A 22,429-nucleotide genomic window follows, 5' to 3' on the forward strand; every position below is an offset into this window, starting at 1 on the left:
GGGGGTCTTTAAATATTTAAGGAATGAGTACGATCACACATTGTTACCCTAAGAAGAGACGAGAACAAAGAATACAAGCCTTCCCCTTGGATGTCATTTACATTTCATTGCTGAGACTGATGTAATATCATGGAGTTGAATTTGAGGTTTTTATGTGGAAAGTGTATTAATTTTAACAGGCATGTCACACTTCCTGCCAGGTGAAAATAAACAAAGAACAATGATGTATCGTCAGCATTCTGACACTACTAATGCAGTGTTTATGCACTTTTCATGTTCGCAGCCGCATCAATTTATCATGCGAGAGAAATTATAAGCAAACAAATAATGCGGTGTAAGGAGGCGGGCGTCTTCGGCCTCTTGTCAAAGTCAATTAGATTCCTCAGGTAATGACCCTATTTGCATTGTAAACCAGGCCCTTGTGTGAGAGGGCTAATGGGGCCACTACCTGAGGAGATTAATTGAAAGTGACATTACTTGAACTCTCGTGGTTTTTTTCTTGCACAGCACTCTGAGAGATTGTCTCATCTTATTTTAATGTCGTGCCACAAGTCTAAACAGCGGGGTCAAGTCTTCTCAAATTCTGACAGACCAAGGAGAAGGGGAAGGGACACTGCAGAGGGGCTACTTTTTGAAGTAGTAACAAATACATAGTACACATAATCTGCTGAATGGCAGGGTACACTGACATATCCAAACTCCAAATAACTCCAAAGCAACAAACAAACAAGCTTATAAAAGAACCTGAGGACAGCAGCGCTTAAAGATTTAAAGAAAAGTACAGGCCAGAACAGCTCTCTATGCTACAGTAAGATATAATAAGAATGGATTAATAATTTACCAACAATCACACACATTATCATGTTTACTATCCAGTATGAAACACGTATAACAATCCACTTATTTTTCCAACATACTCAGGATGAATTGGAAACAAAGATACTGACAGTGACTCTGTCTGCATGATTATATTTAATGAAGCAACACAATATGATGAAATGAATCCTCTCAATTCTATCAGTGAGTTAATGATGGCCATTATGGATCATATGGATTGGGAGAGGACTGCGGGGGGCACGTGCAGTCACATTTTCTGCTATTTGTCAAAGAGGAAGCATGGATGTTCCATCTAGAAAAAAAACAGATGCTGAATAGAGAAGTGTCACACATTACTGCCACCGCCTCTTGTCCTGTCTAATTAGACGTATTATATGTAATTATAATATGGTTATAATCTTATCAGTATACAAATCTACGGTCTGCTTTCAATATGATAATGAAGGAAACAAAATGTCATTAATCTACCCATCTGCTTTTTTTCTTCATATAAATCAAAAGCAGTCATTTGTTCTCATGGCCGAGGGCAGAGGACTTTCATTTTCTGAGTGAAAGAGTTGCATCCCACCCAATTGAGCGAGAAGAAGGGACGAATAGATGGATGAATACATGGCTAGTCAGAGGAGCTGGGCACAGCCACACTCTAATTTATTTAATATTGTAAGAGAAATGACCTTGAGATCAGAAGTGTAGAATTTCTCCCCAGACGGCAAACAGAAACAATGGAGCCGTCCTAATTGTGACGTTACAATCCAGCACACTGTGAGCGATCAGAGGGGGATTGATTAGAGGAGTGGAAAGGTGGACGACTTTGTGAAAAGGTCACTGCACACTCTACCTGGAGTTTTTAATATTTTCAACTCACCGCCTCCTTTGTGAATGTGGAATAAAGTGGAAAAAAGAAAGAAAAAGTACAACTCCTGTGTGATTACAGACTTTCTGGACAGTGATATTTTCCCTAACGCATTAGTGAAATAAGATGGTAATTTCCTGGGGCCAGGGTGTATCCAGGCAGAAAATGATAAAAGGAAATAAAGATAGAAGAAATGTGGAGGGGGGGGTCTCTCTACTCTTCCAGCAGGGGGGCTGACGCGGAGGTTAATTGAGGGGTTAACAGGGGGTGGTGTCTGCTGAAGGTCAAACTGCTGTTGGTGCCAGCAGGAGGTCACTGCTCCCTGCTGACCTCATCGAGTGTTGTTGGCCATGTTTCCATGTTAGCGCTAATGCTGCTGCCAGGTGAGCACTCGCTCTAATAGATTAGGAAGCAGAGAAATGACCAGTTGTAAGCGGACAGAATCCAGACGGAGTTGAACAACATGAAACTCACACTTCTGTATCGGCTGGGCAGAAGAAAAAAAACGGACTTGTCTCCCATTAGCTCATTTTAACTGCTTTACCCTCATAGGAGTGTGGTAGGCTAGAACCTGACCCAGCTGTGCTCCAGTATGTCAGAGGGCCACACGCAGAAGATCACTTAATCTAAAAGTCACACCAATGAGCAATTTACTGCAGAGTCTTCAATCAACCAATGCATGCCTTTGGACTGTGGAAGGAAACCAGAGAACCCATGTAGACACAAGACGAATATACGAGATCTGCAAATCTCATGAGTCGGCATCTGCAAGCAGGTTGCGGTGCAATTTTGAAGAGAACCAGAAATTCTTCAAACAGGGATTGTTACTTTGACAGCTTCCCAGGGGGAATAATACACAGCATATTCACAACAACAACATGTACTGTATATGTATAAGACAAACACTGCAAAAAGAAATAATGTCAAATGATGCTGCACCGACAGTAAAGAGTCCTTAAATGTAATTATGTATATACGTCAAAATTAAAACTTAATAAATTATTCCTCTTATTAGTTTAGGTCTAATCACATGTTGTTACTCAAAACAATGTCTTGTTGCTTTTCATTTTTAACTCCATGAACACAATTATCCATAGCTCCTAAATTCTAAAGGGAACACAGCAAAAAGGAAGAAACCCAAACATCCAAATGGACACAACATAAATGTGTTAGCAAAACAATTATCACTAATCTTTTGCAATTTTTTATTTAAAAACATCTTGAAGATTGAAAATGATGAATGCACAAAACTTAGCAAACATACTGTTACCTCAAATAAAATGTTAACAACACTACTTTGGCAATAAGGACAACTACTGTAGTTTGTTAGATACATTCTTCACATTGTCTACATAGTCTTTTCTATTTAGAGGCTTCCAATTCCAGAGGAAACTTGTGACTCGATTGAACCGCTTTCTGCTGCAGAAATGCTTATTTAACCTCCTTATACACAATAACAGTGCGCCGCTAATATCATCCGTACATGACAGCACATTCTCCTTGCTGGCGTTAGGAAGGGACCCTTTTTGTTACCATTTAGCATAGGCGCTAATGAGGGCCAGCTTTGAGCATCACCAGTTAAACAACATCAAAGCGGATCTCCAAGACGAGAAATGACTCCAGTGGTGATTCACCACAACTCTCATCTCGAGATACACAGAATTAAGGAATAGAAAAAAAAAAATAGGACAAAAACTGCCTTTACCCTAGTTTACCATTTCGACATGACAGTTCATGATCTTTTTTTGTAGTGAGTCACTGGGCTTGATTCCTCTAAAGCTGCTTATATGGCAACCAGGGTCACCGTTTTTTTTTTTTAATTTCTTATCACACTCCCTATGAACAGAGTGCAGTTCAACAAGTCATACTTACACAGTGAGCGTATAAATGGGAATTATGGCAAAGATTGCAACTAGAAACATGGCATGAGACATAAGCTGTCCACATTGTTTATCCTAATGTTACAGAAAAACCTGCTATGTATTTCCAGTTAAGCTAAGGCTTCAACTACCTTCAAAACAATAGGTGCATCTTAATATATGTCAGTACTATCTAAGATGGTTCAACATATTACCTATGTAAATTATTACATAATTTCTTAGAGATGATGTTTTGAACTGATTAACCTTTGATATATCACCAGTTTCAACTGCTCTACAGTGCTTCAGTAGATGATGTAAAGAAAGTCTTCCAAAAATACAGTATACAAGGGTATATAAACGTCACATAGAACTTGTTACAGTGTTGTACAGTACTAAAACTGCAAGTTCAGTTTTTAAGCATAAAAAAGTTTTGAAATAAAGAGGATAAACATAAATTTGTTTGGTGTAAACAACACATTGTACACAAAGATGATTAAAGAGACGAAATTAGATATAACTGAGTGCATTCCTGAAGTAACAATAACATCTGGAAATGATAATACTTCTTAGTATGAATAAAATACTTAAGATCAACAACTTACTAGTTACTCTGAGTCTCTGCTGAGCTGATTTTGACGGAGAAGCCCAGTGTGGAGCTTTACTCCACAGCAACACACTTTTCCATACATTCCTGAAAGTTGTCACACAACAACATATATTATGACAATCACAGACACACATTCACGCACTGGTTCCGTCGGTCTGGTCTTCTGCTGAATTTAAAATGACAGCAGGAGCAATTTCCTTTTGCATTTTCTTCCAGGGTCCAGTTATTTCCCCCAAAGACACCCCGGTCCACACCAGCACAGGTTCACTCTGTGTGTCTCCCTATGTGGGGAAGCAGATGCCACAACACTCCATACAGATTTCCAGGCAATCCGAGGACTCGCAGCAGGCATCCATGATACCACAGTCCATGTCACAGGGGCAGTTGCAGTCATCACCCAGGTCTTCGGTGCAGCAGCAACAGCAGCAAGCCTCTGATGTGCAAGCACCGCATGAGGCCTGTGCAACCACCATGTTGCACAATGTCAGGAATTCACAGAACAGGCAGGCCAAGATGCAGTGGACGCAACAGTCTGGGTCAATGTCAAAGCGGCCACGGTGAAAGGTGGAACAAATGTAATGAAATAAAAAAAAAAAAAAAAAAAAGAACATGAGCAGAAATAAAGCAAACAATTCAACAAAATACATGTAATGTACAATGATCAATGTGGGTTTTATCAAAATGAGTGCCCATTAGTAACAGCAATGGAAGAAAATCAGGCAATGAGTAAGGATTTGCATGCATGGTGGGGTGGCAGGTGGAGCAGAAAAAATATGTGGTAAAGCGGTAAAGAAAATAAGAAATATTACACAAATGAATTCCTCACCTGTGGTTTTCATTAATGGAGTGTTAAACAATCGTGACATTATCATGCAAACTGCTATGTTGATCACACCAAGATGACTAGAAAGGGTCCAAGAGTCTGTCCTTGGCAAATAGGTGGATTATTGCTGGCAATGCTCACACCTCTGATTAACATTTAACCTCATCACTAGAAGCTCTTTATGTTGCTGATGGCAACTTTCAGCTTGATGTTTCACAGCAATAAAAGAGCTCCCATTTAAATGAACCCATTAACCATTACGAATATGTTTCTAAAGTACTCAAGTGAGTTTTCATTAAAATACGCCTAGAAAATGCTGATATGAATCAGTAATAAAAGTAAACAAAGTTTAAAAGAAGGTGAACTTTTAATGCTTTTCAGAAAACAACTGCAGTTATGGGTCTAACTGAATTCTTTATCATTGTCTAGCAATTTTATGAGGAAAAATGTATTTTTAGGTAATAAAATGTTAATGCACAGACATTAAATACAAAGACATCATGATATACTGTACATCGGTGTGATTAAGCTTCTCCACAATAGAACTTCTCTAGTTACATCCAAGTCACTAGATACATTCCGCGAGTGCGATGGGCATATACTCCTTGGAGTTGTCTCATTTTGAATCAAGACCAGCGCAGTGCCAGTGCTTTGGAATGTTAAAAAGCCATGATGTGGATGGATGCAGAAAAATAGCATTGCAAACAGAGCACATTTGCATAACTTTCATCAGTCGATCTTGTGCTGACAGAAGGGGCTGTTACTGATTGGGTTAGAGGGAAAGCAAATGGAGGAGAGTGTGGAGGACGGCATGGAAGTCAAGCCGAGGACCACTGGATGCTCATGTTTGATTAATCAAAGTAGAGGGGATTTTTTTCTCGATTTTGTGGTGCTCAGGGCTGCAGAGCTGACCAGAAGCACTAGCTGACTGTGATACAAACAAGATAGAGAAGGGAACATGAAACGAGCAAAAGGGCGTACGTGTGTCCATGAGGGAGCCTGAAGTTTGAATGCATCTTATTATCCTAATGTCAGAGCATAACACTGGCAGTGATGGAAGATACATGAGAATGAATGCTTCACTATTATACACTGAAGTGGAAACCTGCAGTAAAATGCTGTTGGGGTGTTGCAGATTTTGTACTTGTTTCATAACAAGTCATACCACAATATATAGTGGAATCCGCAGTCATCCGCAGTACTGCCATCTGGATGCTACAAAATGACCAGAGCTGCACACACAAACCTCGAAGTTCAACCTAACAAACTTTAAAGGACCCAGAGGGCATAGCCATGCCAGCGTTCAGATTGTAACAGTAGATTGTGAATACGATATAAACACACTACATAGGCATTAAGCAACGGCCAGCCAACTCAGCTATTCACTTGGATGTATAATTCAAGACCAGCGATTAGTCTGAATCTTAGAGAAGGCAGCAAGGAGGAGGGGGAGAAGAGGAGGGGTCGTATACTGTACACAAGAGAACTGGACGCAAGGCACATCTCTATGAAAACAGGAAGAGACAGACAAAGGCAGACAAAGACACAGAGTGAAACCAACCAACAGACAGAAAGAACAGCACACAGTGACAATGCTCCTGTTTAATGTCAGTGAGCAGCGATGAAGCCCAGAGTTTTGCAGGCCAAAAAACCCCACGTCCAGAGCCTCTGAGGAAATAGTCTGAGACATCTGGAAAGCTAACATCAAAAAGAAGGGAGCGGCATGACACAAAACAAGCTGGATGGGCCTCAGAGCGGCAAGCTGTGCAAAACATTCAAACTCACAAAAAGGAAGAGAGAGGGCAAGAAAGCCAGGCAAAGATAAAGAGAGGGAGATTGATCAGACAAAGCCTTGGTGGTCATAGGAATGCACAAAAGGCACACATGGGAGGAGGGCAGAGGGTGTGAGCTGGACAATGGAGGTCCAGCACATGCACTTTGAAGCATGCGTGTTTATAATTTATGAGTGAGAAAAAGGAGCTTAGATTCCGAACAAACACACCCAGGTTTATAGGCTTATGCAAAGATAGCAGTTAGCGCCTTGGTCCTAATTCTCTAAATGAGCCTAAAGCGGCTTGGAGACCTTAACTGATTACACACAATTAACGAGAACACAAACCAGATGACGACAGTTGGGACAACCCAGCCTGCTAAACAAAAGCAGCCTGGTAAATGACTCCTCAGAAGCTGGAGCGTTATCACAGATTGGCCACGGTACCAGCAGCTTGTGCCAAGAAATACAGAGACGGCAGAATCCCCAGAGCTGCTTCCTGCTAGCTTATGCCTTCTATTTCCTGTGTTCAGGGGGCTGTTTAGGAGGTTAATTTCACAGGCAAACAGATTATGTTAATCCATGTAAACATTCTAACACAACAGCCTGGCTGTTTTCCGAGGGGAAATAAATAGCTTGTATTGATTCTGAGAGCTGTAGCGCCTGTAAATAAGTAACACAAAGACCATAATGAGACAGATTTGTGCAGTTCTTTTTTTCACCCACTCTCCTCTGTTCTTCACCAATTAAGATGTTGAACACATGTGTCTGGCATATCTCTGGCGGGTGCATCCCACCTCTACTTGCAAGGTTTAGTTGGATCTGTGTATGTGCCTTTGTTTTGTTCGCCTACAACACGGCCTGATACATATTTCAAGTAAACTATCATCAAATAAAGATCTGACTGCTCACTTTTCGCCTTTATTTAAACTTATATCTCATTCTAAAAAAGTTGAAACATTCACGCACACATCACAGCACATCTTATTTTTCCCATCCTCACCTTGGAGTTAAAGCCCACATAAAAACACAAACCAAGACAACAGGCCTTGGGTTGGATGAATAAGTAAAGATAAATCCCTGGAGGCTAATATAGTACAGGCTACAGAAGGATAAAGCACGCATGCTCGTTCACAGAAAACCACACAGCTACGGAGTACAGTAGTTGGAGGAATGATATGGAATACTGTAGTGGGAGGAGGGATTCAACGGTGTCCTGTTAATGAGGGCCAGGTTGGTGCTGACGGGATGCAGGGAGAGCCAGAAAGGGCCCAGAGAGGTGTGAGGGTCCGTAAGGGGCCCGGAGAAGGCTGGTCACGACTTTTAATAGGCACCCCATGCTCTCAGGCCTCGTTAGACGGTCACACCTATCTCCCCAATGAAAAAGGACCAACCAACTGCCTTCATTACCGGACTCACCTCGGCCTCGCACCTGACAAAGTGACGGCTTCCCCGCATGGCAAACGGGCCCTCTCACTTGTTGTTAAAGAAAATAAAAGCCACAGGATCAGGATACGATATCATTTGCTTGACGGGAGTGATAAATATGAGAGGTCATGCACTCCAATCATTAAAAGGTGAGAAAAGGTAAGAATTTAATATCAATAGCTTATAAGGTATTATAAAGCCCCCAAAGAATGGCCCCTTCAACAAAGAAATCACTTCAATGATGATGGTTTCATTCTTATTTCACGGCGACTGTGAACTACAGACGAGCAGAGTCAGATCAAACAAGATGTTTTTTTGATTAAATAGCTTACTTCATGCCTTAAATATAATACGGCAAACAAAAAAATTTATACTACTAAAGAGAACAGCAGTGTGCATTTAAGCAACACACAAAAGAGTTTGTTTTAAAAACACCTTGGTCAGCGTCATATCGTTAATATCCCCATTGTCAACAGAATGGATTTACGAGCACCAGAAGGTTGAAATGCAAACACAGAAGAATGCAGGCAGACAAGTTCTAGCATTGTTAGTATCAATGTGTGACTGTGTGTATGTGTGTGTACTGCATGTGAATTGTGTTTGGCTCACCTTCAGGTAAAGGAGGCTTCTGGGACCCAGTGGAACTGCCATGGCTGTGCCTGCTGCTGTCACTGTTGACTGACAGGCTGGACCTCAGCTTCCTCTGCATCTTCTGCGACACGGGCGTAGAGGAGTGCTTTGTGGGCTGCTGCGTCTTCGGTGGGGTCGTGTCCGACGAAACTGGGGCACCTGCGCTGATGCTGGCACCGCAGGAGCACGTGTGCACGGCTCCAGGGCGGATTCCATTGCCATTGCTCAGCGTAGGCGTGCCAGTGCTGTTGTGGCGAAAGTCATTTTGGTCTTTGGCAGCTTCCTCCTTCCTAGGCTTTGAGGGCTCTGCCTTAGACTCAGGCTGAGGTTGAGCTGGAGAAGGCATGAAGAAAAGATATGAAACGTTTACTCCTGAAAGTGAATGTGAAAAAACAAAGTACAATCACTAGATTCAATATGTATGCAATTTAAAGTAATTTAACTTCTCTGAAATACCTTTCTGGTTAAAACACCAACAAGCTACAACTAATAGTTATAGGCATAAGTAACAAAAGAGCATGTGGTTGACTTATTAACCTATATAGTATTCAGATAGATTTTTGGGATAGAGTTGTGGGTTGACACTTGATAAAAACATAACTTTAACTGAAAGATAACTTTGTCTGCACTCTTCTCTAGCATACAGTATGATACTGAGTTCTTACAAACCGAACACAATAGCAGAATTGAATCATTCTCAGCAAATCTTGCCACTATCTCCTAACAATAATATCGATCATATGGCAAACATTTCAACCTGGAATGACAGAAGGAAGCGGAGAAACACAGGAACTTTATATGTGACAGATTCACAAAAGCCACTGCTGTAGGCACGCAGATCTTTGTGATTAATGTGGTAGAAAGGGAAAGAGAACCTCTGATACTGTGCATATACAAAATAGCTGCTGTCTGCAACGGTAATGATCTCCTTTCCTCTGAAAGCTCAGTGATGGCCTCAACCAGCAACTAAGTGTGTGTGTGTGACAGCCACAGAAAGTCAGGAGACAGCGACCTGTCTGATAAGAAAGAAGGCGAAGGATGTGAGTGAGCAAAGGAGGTGGCATTTTACTGAAGGGAACACCTGCACATTCAGCTCTACTGGGAGTTACTCTTACATTAGCTTCCCTCTACATCAGAGCCACTGTGCATGTGCATACACCGCCAGTGCATGGTTAACTTGAGATTTTGTGAATTATTCATCCCTTTTTAAGTTCCTCTCTGTGAACCATACTTTATTCTATTCTGTACTTTCTTTCTTTATATAAATTGAGTATATGGTGTCTTCACGACCAAACTCTAAATCCTGTCTTATTTACCACCTGCACAGCGGAAGAAAGCATCTGCATACTTGATTACTGTAGGCTTGGAAGAAATACGAAATTAACAAAAGTTCCAAAATTGGGTGAACCTAGCACTTAGCCCGGTAGTTTCTTTGCATCTTTATTTTCTTTCTGTCAGCTCACCAACAAGTGCAATTATAGTTAACAAGAGGGAGAGAGCGTGGGAATCAGGCCTCACGCTTTTTAACAACACATCACCCTGGGAGAGGCCGGACATGAGTGTGGATGTAAAACAAAGCAATTAAATACACATACTGTCTTTTTCCTTTCTGTTCTGCATGCTGCTTCGATAAACAAATATAGACTTTAGGGATCTCAATTTCTTGCAGTCTGAATTAGACAACTGGGTGGCACACGACAACATTAATTATGCAGTGATTTAAGGCCAGGTTGATGGAAGTTTCCTCTCCATCAAATGCATTTCAGCCTTACAATGTGAGGAGAAACTAAAACTTACTAACAAGATGCCTGTCCTCCTGTCAGTTGCAGCTACTACCGCTAATAACATGCACCTGCATCTTGACCAGAAATTAGCACAGCACAGTAACCTCCTGTCTGGGGGTGGTCGTCTTTTAGTCTTTTTCCATATTTAGGTTAGCAAAACCAGCCAAATGGACTCACACGCATAAACACATGTTCACACATAAATAGGTTAAAGTAGATGGAGAGGCATAATTACCTTTCCATTTGAGGAAGTGGAGCTTCTAATTTACTGCAGTATAAATAGTTTAAGAAACCACCACGTGAAACCCTGAATACATAAACGGCGACTCAGGTTACTGACACGCTGCGAAGCCCAAAGCAGCGGTTCAAGTCTGCGGAGCAGTGCAGTTCAACAGTTGGAGTCTTTATTTTTAATCCTGATGAATTTGGTGACTAAGACAAATGGACACACTGGAGTAATATTCATAATCATTGATCATGATAATGATGATAGTGTCAAAGATGGCAATGACAGACTTGTACAGTCGCCACGAGATTAATGACGATATAATGAGGAAAAAAAGAAACAAGTCAATTCTGTCCGAAATCTTCTGCACTTGCAAGTTGGTGAAGCAAAACATTTCATTATACCTTTGTGGAAACAAACAAAATGCAGTTTATGCTCAGACCACCTCTTAAGAGCATTTGTTTGACAAGTAGCTCCTGTAAATCTGTATACAGTTCAGACTCTGTTCTATCAAGTCCAAAAAATTTGTGCATTCTGTGTTGTATTGTAGTTGCCCAGATTAAATTATACTAGGATTTAAAAAGATTTGTATTTGTATAGATTTACTATGAGAATGCAAGTTTCTAAATACAGTTTGATTCAAATAATTTAAGCAAATGGGTGCAGGGATCATTTATAAACCCTGAGAGCATTGCTCCTATTACACAGCAGGAAACACAACTCCACATAAACAACTCCCAAAAGTCATGCACGTCATGTGCTTTTCAAAAGCTTGTACAGATGGGTAAATGTCTTGAGATAACTGAATGCACACAGTCTGACAGGTTGCATTAAAACACCACGTTTGAGAGGAATAACTGGATCCATACACACGCATACACTTCAAATTGGACTTGTAACCACCCTATTTCTAGCACATCAACAACTGTTGAGAGTGTACATTTGTAGTTGAATAAAACATGGTATTCCCCTACACACACTGTCACACACATCACAGGGGAAACTAGGGGGTGAGTGGTTCTTGACTGTCTAAGTAGCATCCCAATTTGGTCCCAGCTACTAGTAGCTGACAGCTTCAAATATCTGGGGAGCATTTTTAAAAGGCCAGTGTTTGATGGATTCATGAAGAACACACAAATATAATTGCCATTTGTCACCGAGTCTTCAGTGGCTGCGCCACACAGGGACCGAGCTACGGAGTGTCTGGAGAGCGCCGGAGCTTCGCCAGAGCTGCGCGGGGGATCGCTCTGTATGTAAAACTGAGTATATAAACACTTCCGTTTTTGTCACAGAAAATAGGTCCTACAGGAGGGAGCTGGAAATTGCACCCAAAAGACAGAAGAAAGACGTGTATATCACACAAGCCTACCGGATCACACACACACGCTTGCACACACAGGCAGATGTGGCAGGAAGGAATATGCATGCGTGTCAACTGAAACAGAGCTGTATAAACAAGGATTCTAAAATAGTCAAGAACATGAAAATATAACATGGAGGTCAAACAGGGCAGTATGGAAATCCTCATTTGCACACCGTTACACCAAGCGCCGCGAATACTGTACGGCAACCACACATGCTCTGTGTTTCAAAAGCTCAGGCCTTTTTAATATTAATGCCCCTGAGACAGATAGAAAGAGGGAGAAGATGGTGAAAGGTGTTTGCCTAGGCTTATTAGAACGGCCATCATAGAGCGCACACAGTTGTTCAAATGTCACATCATGTCACCCAAATAAAGACCACGATTCAGATCTTGTATCCTTCTTCTAATAGCCATTATTACACAATGCAGTGAGTTTGAGGCAATGGAATGGAATACAAGCGCCAAAGTGGCACCATTATTTTTAAGTTATTACTCTCAAATAGAAATAAATAAGCAGAATGCACAGCAACAGTTAGCTCTGAAATTACTAACACGGCCAGTGTTTTGTTTATCTTTTTGTGCCTGGTGTTAGAAAAATATGTATATTTTCTGCTCGACTGGCCCTGTACCTGCATGATTGAAATGCTAATTTGCAAATGTGCAATGACCTAGCCAGACTCCCCTTACCACCGCCACCCCTCCTCCTCGCTCTGCCAAAACAGCCCGAGGTATCATCTCTCCTCCTAACAAACAGCAGTGTGTGGAGCAGCCCCTGCCTTTCAATCCAAAGGGATATATTTTCTCATTAGAAATTATACATCTTCCCTGTCCATATTTATAGACGCAAAACCAGGGGAATTATACTGCACAGAGAGTGAGAGGGACATAAAGAGAGAGGAAAATAGTACAGTGAATGTTATTACAAAGGGCTCTGATTGAAATTTTCCTTGGGCGTATCAAAGCCTTGTTTACCGTTTGACCTTCCAAACTCCAGAACAAGGACTTTCTTTTTGTCTAGGCGGGTGCTTTGGAAGTAACGGACGCATTACTTGATGATCACCGCTCACGTGTCCTATCACGACAACAAAAAAATAAATCTGTGATTACTACTGATATGAGAGCAAATTGGCAATGTCAACTGGCGACCAGGAACAAGCATTTGATTGGAAAATTAGACCCCAGTTGTGCAAAGATGTGGGCAAAGCCTGCGATCCTGTCGGCGGCGTTTACACAGAGTTGACAGCGACCTGACACGGGCTAACAGAAATGTCACTTGTTCCAACAAATCTGAGAAAAATGTGACTCTGGACATCGCACGGCAATCCTGGCCCTGTCAGTTAGCACACACGCCCATAATGTTTTGTATTTATCCAAGATAAAATGATGATCATGGCTGCACGAATGATGATGACCGCTGAGGATAGCTAAATTACCTACTCTGATATTGGATCCTCATCAGCAAAAGTGACATGCCCTGTATGTGTGTGTAGGCGTGTTATGGTCGCCTGCAACAAAACTCTATTAGCTGTCTTCCCCTGTCAAGGCTGATCATATTGTGTAGCATCTCATTTAGGTAGGAAACATCACATTTTTGTCTGTTTTTCCATCCCATTCCAGGACAGTCAGCTCATTTTCAGGGGTGACATACGTTTTTTCCCAGCCTTTTTTAATTCTGTGACAGTCATTCAAATTTGGCTCCTCCAACCTGCTGAAGGGGAAGTGACACTTGAAGACAGCACTTAATATTATTTCCAATCCCCGCCTCACAACTGCCACTACTGCTACCACCGCTACTGCCACCACCCAACAAAAAAAAAAGGAAGCAGGGAGTCAGGGATTTACTAATTTAAAATTTTGCTGCTGATTAAGTGGAAAAAATAACCCCCCCTTGAACCTTGTTCTGCTTAATTACATTTTACAGCAGCAAAGGCAACTTGAAAGACAAGAGCTTGATTTGACAACATGAACTGGTAAAGGTGTGTGCATGAGCAAGAGTGGCCCGGGGTTTGTCATCAATTAATCTTTGATTTCAAAACGGAAAATTTTCCCAGATTAATATGTCTGACTGCTATCTAAATCATTAAAACTCTCATTGAGGTGCCGTTTTCTCTTATATGAATTATGTTGAGGGGAAGTCATTCACACTTAGCTGACCTTCCTGTCTCCAAGCTCCAGCCAAAGAAGTCCCTGGTTTACCCACTGGAATATTTCTTGGTGCAAATTTCGGTGCGATTAATATATGGAAGCAGAACACAAAACATCAAGCAGAATTAGCCTTACAATCTGGCTGCTGCGAGACACTAAATGGCGCTTTATTCTCTTCCTCTCCTCATTTCTGAGATGAATTTGTACAAACCTGTTTCCGCATTAAGCTTTGTCAGATGGCTTCCCTTCATCTGTTTCTTACCATCAGACTGTGGTATAGAAACAGCAGAATTTGCGACTGCAGTATCTTTGAAAGGCGGCACATCTTGCACAGATTTAGGCTTTACACAGCTAGCTACCACAATTTCTAGAAAGATCAATTATGACGTGACTCAGAGCAGGCCTGAGGGAGCTGCTAAGCTCCATACTCTGAAAACGTGCTCCACCCTCTCCTCGCTGACGACTCAAAACAAAAACTGAGCAACAGAGCAGGAGTGCATAGGAGGGAAGAAGGGGGGAAGTAAGGAGGGGAATAGGGCCATTTTCAGTTTCAGTTACATCCATGACTCAAATATTCCACCAGCTTCAAATCTTTTCACTGTAGTAGAAGTTCCACAGGAAACTCACTTGTTTCAAATTCAACGGCAGGCAGGCAGACATGCACATACTTGTGCACATATACACCAAAAAAATACCCATGCAACAAGGCAGATAGCAACACACCCAATAAGTACTGTGCATCTGTAGTGGATTCACTAACATTGCTGGTGCTGGAGTCACGGATAAAGATATGGTTTTGCTGCCACTCCCTAAAAGCCAAAATAAAGCTTTAGAGAGAGCGCTACAGAGGTCTGTCTGGGTCAGAAAGGGGATAGGCAGTCTATCAAAACACCCCCATACTTAGTTCCTTTATTTGCTCAGTATCAATCTCAGCATTAACCCTCTACTAATGGGACAGCTGTGGGTCAGCGCCTCGCATCTTCGAGATGCCAATCAAGGCCTTAAGCTGAGAGATCAGCCTTTGGGACAGAGGTGCTCGTCTGCCTCTGAGTGGCTTTTTAAACATGGAGACGCCTGTATCGATTTTAGCTCTAGCCTGAAAGAGAGAGGGGGGGCGTGTATTGCATTGGCCAGGGCCTGTGTCGACTGTGGTTGCCTGTGTGTCTGGACGGGAGCCATCTCTAGGTCCCTGGTCACCCTCCACTGATCAGGGGGCCTAACAGAATGACCTAGCATAGAGGCACTGAACCTGCAAACACGAAGGGGGCAAGGATCTGGAAGCTCGAGGGGGTCGAGGCTGGCGAGGGCAACATCAGCACAGATATCTGTAATAGAAAAGGGTTTTAACCTTAATGTTGGAGCCAAAACCCAGTTAGAGGCCAAGTAATCCCCCTGCTCTGCTCTCATTTGAACTGGCTGATTTTTCTTCTCTACCTCTCTGTGAGTAGCTTGTGAAAGACACAGAAGGTTTTACTGGTTCAGCAGGTATTAAACATGAGTCAAGTGGTCTACCTAACTGCATTTTGCCAAACAAAAATAACAAGTAACATTATATTTAATTAATTAAGAAAGTAAGGTGAATTAATATAGGAAATAAATACATAATAAACCTTTACCAATGCCACTGTTTTATTGTTTACAATGTAAACAATTAAATATCTGTGGTTTTATTATATTTAATAGCTACAATATTGTGTAAAGCATGTTTCACATGATTATGACTGTTTTTATACATTCCCTATTAAATCACAGTTCCTGGTAAACTGATTTAACTTTGTTTTCCCTGATTATTAAAGTGAGAATGGCGTAACATACAAAGTAGAACATTACTGCATCTGGTCCTTTTAATCCTTTTTTGATGCGTGTGAGCCATTTAGAAACAAAACTAAGAATATTCAAATTCTCTGCAATGAAGAAAAATAGCAGACATTCACCACACTCTTCATGTCTATATATTTTCAATGTATTTGCCATAAGAATTTAAAAGACTTCAGTCCATGAACTGATATATGTATATCTAATCATGTGGCTTAAGTATTTTTAATATCTCCAAAAAAAATTAACAGTAAAAAGGCTTGAGTACTTAAAATATGCTAATTAACGCACTTGAAATTTCCCATATGAAATCTATCTGCACTATGACAATGAGAAAATAATTACAACAGAGGTAGAATTACAATGACCATTTTAATCAACCCCTACACTAGCATTTCACCCTATTTATACAGTTTTTGATTCCATGACCCACTGCTAAGTAATCACTTGAAAATTACAGCTCAGTTCATAATAGGTCTACGCTTCAGACACATTATTTCTGCAGAGACATGGGTCTGAAGATTACTATGAAGATATGAATCTTGCATGACAACAATCATAATGTGGTTCCAGACACCTGGAAAAAAACATTCTGGGTTAAAAAGTCTTAAAGCAGCAACTTTGGAGCATAAAGTAGGCAAAGAGTGGCAATCTAAAACACACAGCAGTGGTAGTAACTAGGAACTACTGCCTACTGCCAACTGCCTACTAACATGCATCTGCATAATATTTAGTTATGGTATTCTCTGGGAATCTTATCTTGTAAGTATGTATTGACAATCCTTGATTAGACATTTCGTCCTACTGCAATTATTAGGAAAAAAGGGTCAATACTGCACAACCTTGAAAGTCTGTCACTGAAGAGCCCAATCAGAGATTAACACAAAGGCCAGACTGAAGTCGTCTTTAAAAAAAAAAAAAAAGACAGACTTTGTCTCATGTTTTCTGACCTTCGATTCTCACTACAGAGTTTCCCTGAGATAAAAACAGGAGCTAGGTAAGGTCATCTTTATCAGCCACAGAAGTCATTTAAAAAGTATTTGATGATCCTGTGAATAATGTGATGATTAAACTCCTAAACGTGGTCCTGGATGGCTGCAATTTATTTCAAGACAGCAGCTGGACAGCTAAGACCCTGTTTGCTGGAGATATCAGCTACTTGAAAACCCAGAACAGTCAATTGAGGAATGTCTGTCTCTCCCACTAGATTCTCCTACATGGTTCGAGGAGACCAAAGGAGTAAAACGACACAAATAACACTGTTAACATATTCTGTGCCCCATGAATAACACTTACCAAACTACTGACATGTTTCCTTTCTTGCTGGTTAAATAAACAACGTGTCAAAATAATGATAGCTGAAATAAGATCAGTGCTGTTATTACAACATTCTAATAGGCTTCCTTTTGTTGTGAAAATTCCCCTTTCACACACTGTACACAAGATTTGAATTGGGAGAAGGGAGGAAATCGGCCAGGGTCAGGATGTAGGCAGGCACATGATTTCTTATTGATTTCCTGTTTCTGCAGAAACTTCTCAATTACCCCTGCCAGTGAGCAATGTGATGTGTCACCTCAACAAACAAAACCCCAAGCGAGACTGCCAACATCCATGACACAAATAATTTAACCTGAGCCACACGAAATGTAAAAAATCCCCACTTTGATTTAACCACAAACAGACACTAGTGCAGTACATTAAACTTTACCTGACATCACTGTTTTATGCTTTACAAAAGCAGCATGTCTTCCATCATCTAAAGTTCTTACTAGAGTCTTGTGTGTGGCTGTTTGGCAGGGTTGACATCAATTACAACGCAAAACTGTTGTCACGGGGGCTTATCTTCTGAGATTAAAGAAAAGCATGCCTCCCCTCAGAAGTGCAATACTCCGCACACCTGCCAAGCTAAAAAAGACCTCTTGACAGAGGATCTTATTTTTTTGCAACTGAATCTCTTTTTCTCACTATTTCAGTAAACACGCCACTGGCAAGTCATTAAGCTTGGTATAAAAAAAACAGGAAAGGGCACCGTGGAAAAGTTAGCAACATAAAAACAAAAGAACTGTTGTGTCAAATGCAAACACAATCCTTATTACAGCTAGGCACTCACAAGGATGGAAGCAATCAGCTGCTATTAGCCTTTGCTGACAGATCTCACTTCTCTTAGGAACAATAAAACACACACACGCGCACACACGCACACACACATACAGTACGCAGAGCTTTTAGTCAGTTTTTTTTTGTGGCCTCCAATCCGTAGCTAAGTATCAAGTTATTTAACTACACAAGAGAAAATGTAGATTCAATTAGACCTGCTAATAACACGAGCAGTCCAACGCCAAAAGACCATTTCGTAAAGCTAGACCATTTTAAAGCAGCAATGCAATAAGCTTTAAAGTCAGATTATAAAAAAGACAAAAACTATCCATATAGTCATACTTTACTAGTATGACCGACTTGCTTTACTCCTTGCTATGTTTACTGTATGACCAAAAGTAGACAGTTTTCAACAGAAGAACGCCTGTAGCCGCTGGCACCGTTCTTCACAAATAGGTAAATCTACTAATTGCACTACGTCAGTGCCATAACCACAAACAGGATTTCCCTACTTCCAAATGATAGGGTTGAGGGTTGGAAGAAGAAATACACTGAAGAAATGAGCCAAGTCTTAGTCATTACGTCAGAATGAGAGAACAGGCTTTTTATCACTTACTTGCCAAGGGACCTTGGCGTTATCTTTTCTATTCAATTGTAGTGAGATGACTGGGCTGTAGCAGGGTAATGGGGAAATAAAAATTGACCTAAACATTTAACAATTGATAAATACTTTGTCGGTCAATCATTTTGACTCTCTCCAATTAAACGCCCGGTTGTTGTTTACTATTCAAAATATTGTAACACCAAAAATGTCCTGCTGTTCACCCACAGTTTTCTCCGGTCGTTAAAACTCACTTCTTACAGGCCCGCAATAATTAGGCTTCTCCTCTGTCACGTGACTTTGTCCTTCAGAGGCTTGTTTCCTAGGCGATGCTGTTCTTCTTGTAGATTCACTGTCACATGCATCTAGGATCACAAGCATTTACGGGTTAGGATGGTGGAAGAAGGGAAAACCCGATACACACAGAGCTGAGCAACAAACATTATGCTGCATATAAATGTCAGAGAATCACTTCATAGTATCACTTTCATTTAATGTTATCCTATTAGGAGCTCAACTGTTCAATTAATGTGTATTACTGCCAGTCTTTCGAAAACAGATGTAAACTTTAACTACAGCCAAAGTGGACAAAATATCAGACTGCTGCAAAGGCCAGAGTTGCAGAGGCCGATGTGGCTTTACCTGCCAAAAAAAACACAGGCTGCTGGCAAATGGTCGGACACAACATGGCGGGGCGGTTCAGGTAAAGGCCTTGCCAGAGCTCTGGATCTCATTTTCTCTCCTTCGGCTCCCGGGTGTGTTCTACCTGCCAAGCCTCTATTTTACTGCCATAAAGGCTGCATTCATCTAAATTGGAAAAGGTATGTGGGCCTGATAGCTATGCGAAAACACCAGACTCAACTCTAGGTTGTATCTTCTGCATATTAAATTCAAAGCTCATAGATGTTTGACTTATTGCATACCGCTGCTTTGTTTAGTACTGTATTTAAATCCTTCACAGTAACTTAATTTACTGGTTTGTTGCAGGGGATCTGCTCAACGCTCATGTTTTCTCATGTTTTGCAGCAATGCATTGTATCTTTTTGCAGTGGTCCAAGGGAGAAAGATGTGAAGAATGAGCCAGCAAAACATAACCATGTTTACCAGAACTTGATGCATTTGTTCCAACACTTTCCGTTTACAAGCACTGACGGATGAGGGACTGAAACAGATGAGTGCAGTCCAACAGCTTCAGATAGATATGGCACATATCTCACCTTGGAGCTGACGAATGGTACCAGCAGTTGCGTTAGCAGCAGTGCTGTGTGATGCATCACAGTATTTAGTGATTACAGTTAGAAATAAATTGGCCTATTCTCAGTACATCCACAGCCCCGAGAAGGGAAGAGTCTTAACTGCAAGTGCCTTTAAAAGGTCCAGCAAAAATCCATTCGCAATCCAGCAGTGCCAGTGATTGCTTACTTTGTCCTACTTTGCTATTTTTTGACAGTGCCATAATGATGCTTGGTATAAATAGAATGGTTAACGGTTCATTGCTTGTTTGAAGAAAAATGAAAGAGGGTGTGGGGGTAAGCTTATTTTACATGTGATAATCTTAGGGGCAACTAGAAAGTTAATTAAAAACTATAATTGGCTGTGGTTTCTGTTAATAGTCACCAGGGCGTTGCTTTAGACTTTATTGAGGGGAAAAAAAGCAAAAACATTATCAAGGCTTAACACTGGGGCACAGATACTGATGTATACTAAAAGTCACATGAATATAATTTAAGACGACAAGTCTGATATTGGCCCGAGCAGACTGATGAATGCTGATATGCGCCGCTAATCTGTGAATGCATTAGTTGGCTCGTTTTCCATATTTGCTTTACACGCTGCTTCGCTGGTGATTGACATTGGGCACCAGCAACAAGGGTTTTTGCAGGAACATGTCAGTGATATTTTTAGCTCAGTTTCATTATTTGTGCACTGGCAGCATGATGGGAAAGAGCTGGATTTGAGGAGAAGTGTGTGCACAGAGAGGACATGTTGACAGCATTGATAAACACGTGATTGCTGACCACATGCGGATGACGGCGTGTTCATGCTGCGAGACTGGGACTGTGTAAAAAGTTAAACTTTTCTACTGGGATGCCACTGGTTCGTGCCCTGCCTTTACCTCGTGAGGCTGACAGCAGGGGACTCGTGTCCGGCCGCGGGCCCTCTCCCGGCCCGGACGGCCTGCGCGGAGGAAGGTCGCTCTCCGTGGACATGAGACCGTCGTCGTCGTCTGCGGGACACTCACACGGCGGAACGACTTCCTCCCTTCCCCCTCAGAACGCGGCGCTGCGGAGACCAGGTCGGGCTCGGGCTCATCGTCCGCACACGCTTCAGGACACAAAGCGACGCGGTGTCAGGCTGCGTGGACGCGGTTTGGCTAATTATTCACACCGACCAAGTGACGTCGAGCAGCGACGAAAAAAGTTACTGGAAATTTCCCCGACTCCTGGGTTTTACGTAAGCTTAATAAAAACTTTACATGCAACACACTTGTTCACAGTCGTCCTTGCGCTTCTTAAATAAAATACGGTAAGTTGCTAGCTTAAAGTCGCGTTTTAAGCTAGCTACAGTTAAACCGTCGTGTTTTTTGAGTCATTACTTACATTTCAAACATGACAACTCCCTCGCTTCAAACTTCCCATCCTTCTTTACTCCAACTTGTCCCGCTGGGAAGTAAAAGCAGCACCTAAGCGGACGGGGCCGTTCGCGTCCACAAACTTTTGGGGAACTTTATTCGAGGCGGATGTCCAGAACCGTCTTGTTGACGCATTAGGAACAACAACGCTCGCGACGCGTCCGACGCTCAGTGGCGGCAGTTTTGCTGGATTGGCTGCGTCTGAGACATTTTCATCATATCCGGATTCCTGCAGCTCAGCCTGTGGAGGCTCTTCTCTGCCTTCGCTCCCCGTGGCGGCGCGGGAGAAAGTCCTCCGTAAGAACAGAAATGAAGCACGCGCGTACGTTTGATTTAACGGGCCTGACGCTTAAGATGGGGAATTAAATGCAGCGTAAATTAACCGTAATGAAACACGGGATTTGTTGTTTTCGGAGTTGCCTAATTGCTCTGTTGCCATGGTGACAGGGTAATTACGACTTAACGGTATCACAGAACAAGACGATGAACGGAAACTTTAAATCTAAATGAATATATTTATGTTCTATGCGATATTAAACCTTAAAATCAGAAATTAAATGACACGGCTTAATTAGAGGCTACTTTCAAATCAAATGCTTGAATATGTCTGATGTTTAATACTATTTATGGTCTAGCATGTTGTCGAAACTCAATAGTTCGTGATACCAGGTTTAGTAAGATGAAGATGATTTAAATGTTAAAGTTGGTTGGATGTTTTGTGTACAGAATCAGCCCCTGTTCAAACTCTGCAGAGTCTAAACAATGGAAAGTTAGCCAACACAAGTTCAAACTTTGATATTAATATATACATGTCCACCGCACTCATCATCGCAGAAACCTCTTTGGTGCAAACATCATCCGTTACTTTTTCCCAATTCTATTCATATATAATTCACTTTAAATAAATGGCAACTGAGACCCACGCTGTGCCCTCTGTGTCGTCAGTAGGATATTG

At 41.5% G+C, this 22,429-nt stretch overlaps 1 protein-coding gene across 5 annotated transcripts in view; it reads right to left on the reverse strand.

Moving 5' to 3' along the window:
• Positions 1–21,876, reverse strand: part of mdfic (MyoD family inhibitor domain containing) — a 60,812-nt gene extending 38,936 nt beyond the window's left edge. The window contains exons 1-5 of one of the 5 annotated variants that reach the window (XM_041072418.2): positions 21,443–21,859; positions 20,959–21,167; positions 19,097–19,207; positions 8,791–9,144; positions 2,872–4,691 (exon numbers count right to left, since the gene is read on the reverse strand). In XM_041072418.2, the coding sequence (XP_040928352.1) occupies positions 4,441–4,691; positions 8,791–9,144; positions 19,097–19,207; positions 20,959–21,052 (810 nt within the window). In that variant the 5' untranslated portion in view covers positions 21,053–21,167; positions 21,443–21,859 and the 3' untranslated portion in view covers positions 2,872–4,440. Of the gene's footprint in view, positions 1–2,871; positions 4,692–7,661; positions 8,230–8,790; positions 9,145–19,096; positions 19,208–20,958; positions 21,198–21,442 lie in introns of those variants that run through there. The other 4 variants (XM_055511736.1, XM_055511735.1, XM_041072420.2 and 1 more) reach the window with 4 other exon arrangements.
• Between the last annotated feature and the right edge of the window lie 553 nt (positions 21,877–22,429).

This window comes from Betta splendens, chromosome 9 (assembly GCF_900634795.4).
Source record: "Betta splendens chromosome 9, fBetSpl5.4, whole genome shotgun sequence".
NCBI lineage: Eukaryota > Metazoa > Chordata > Actinopteri > Anabantiformes > Osphronemidae > Betta > Betta splendens.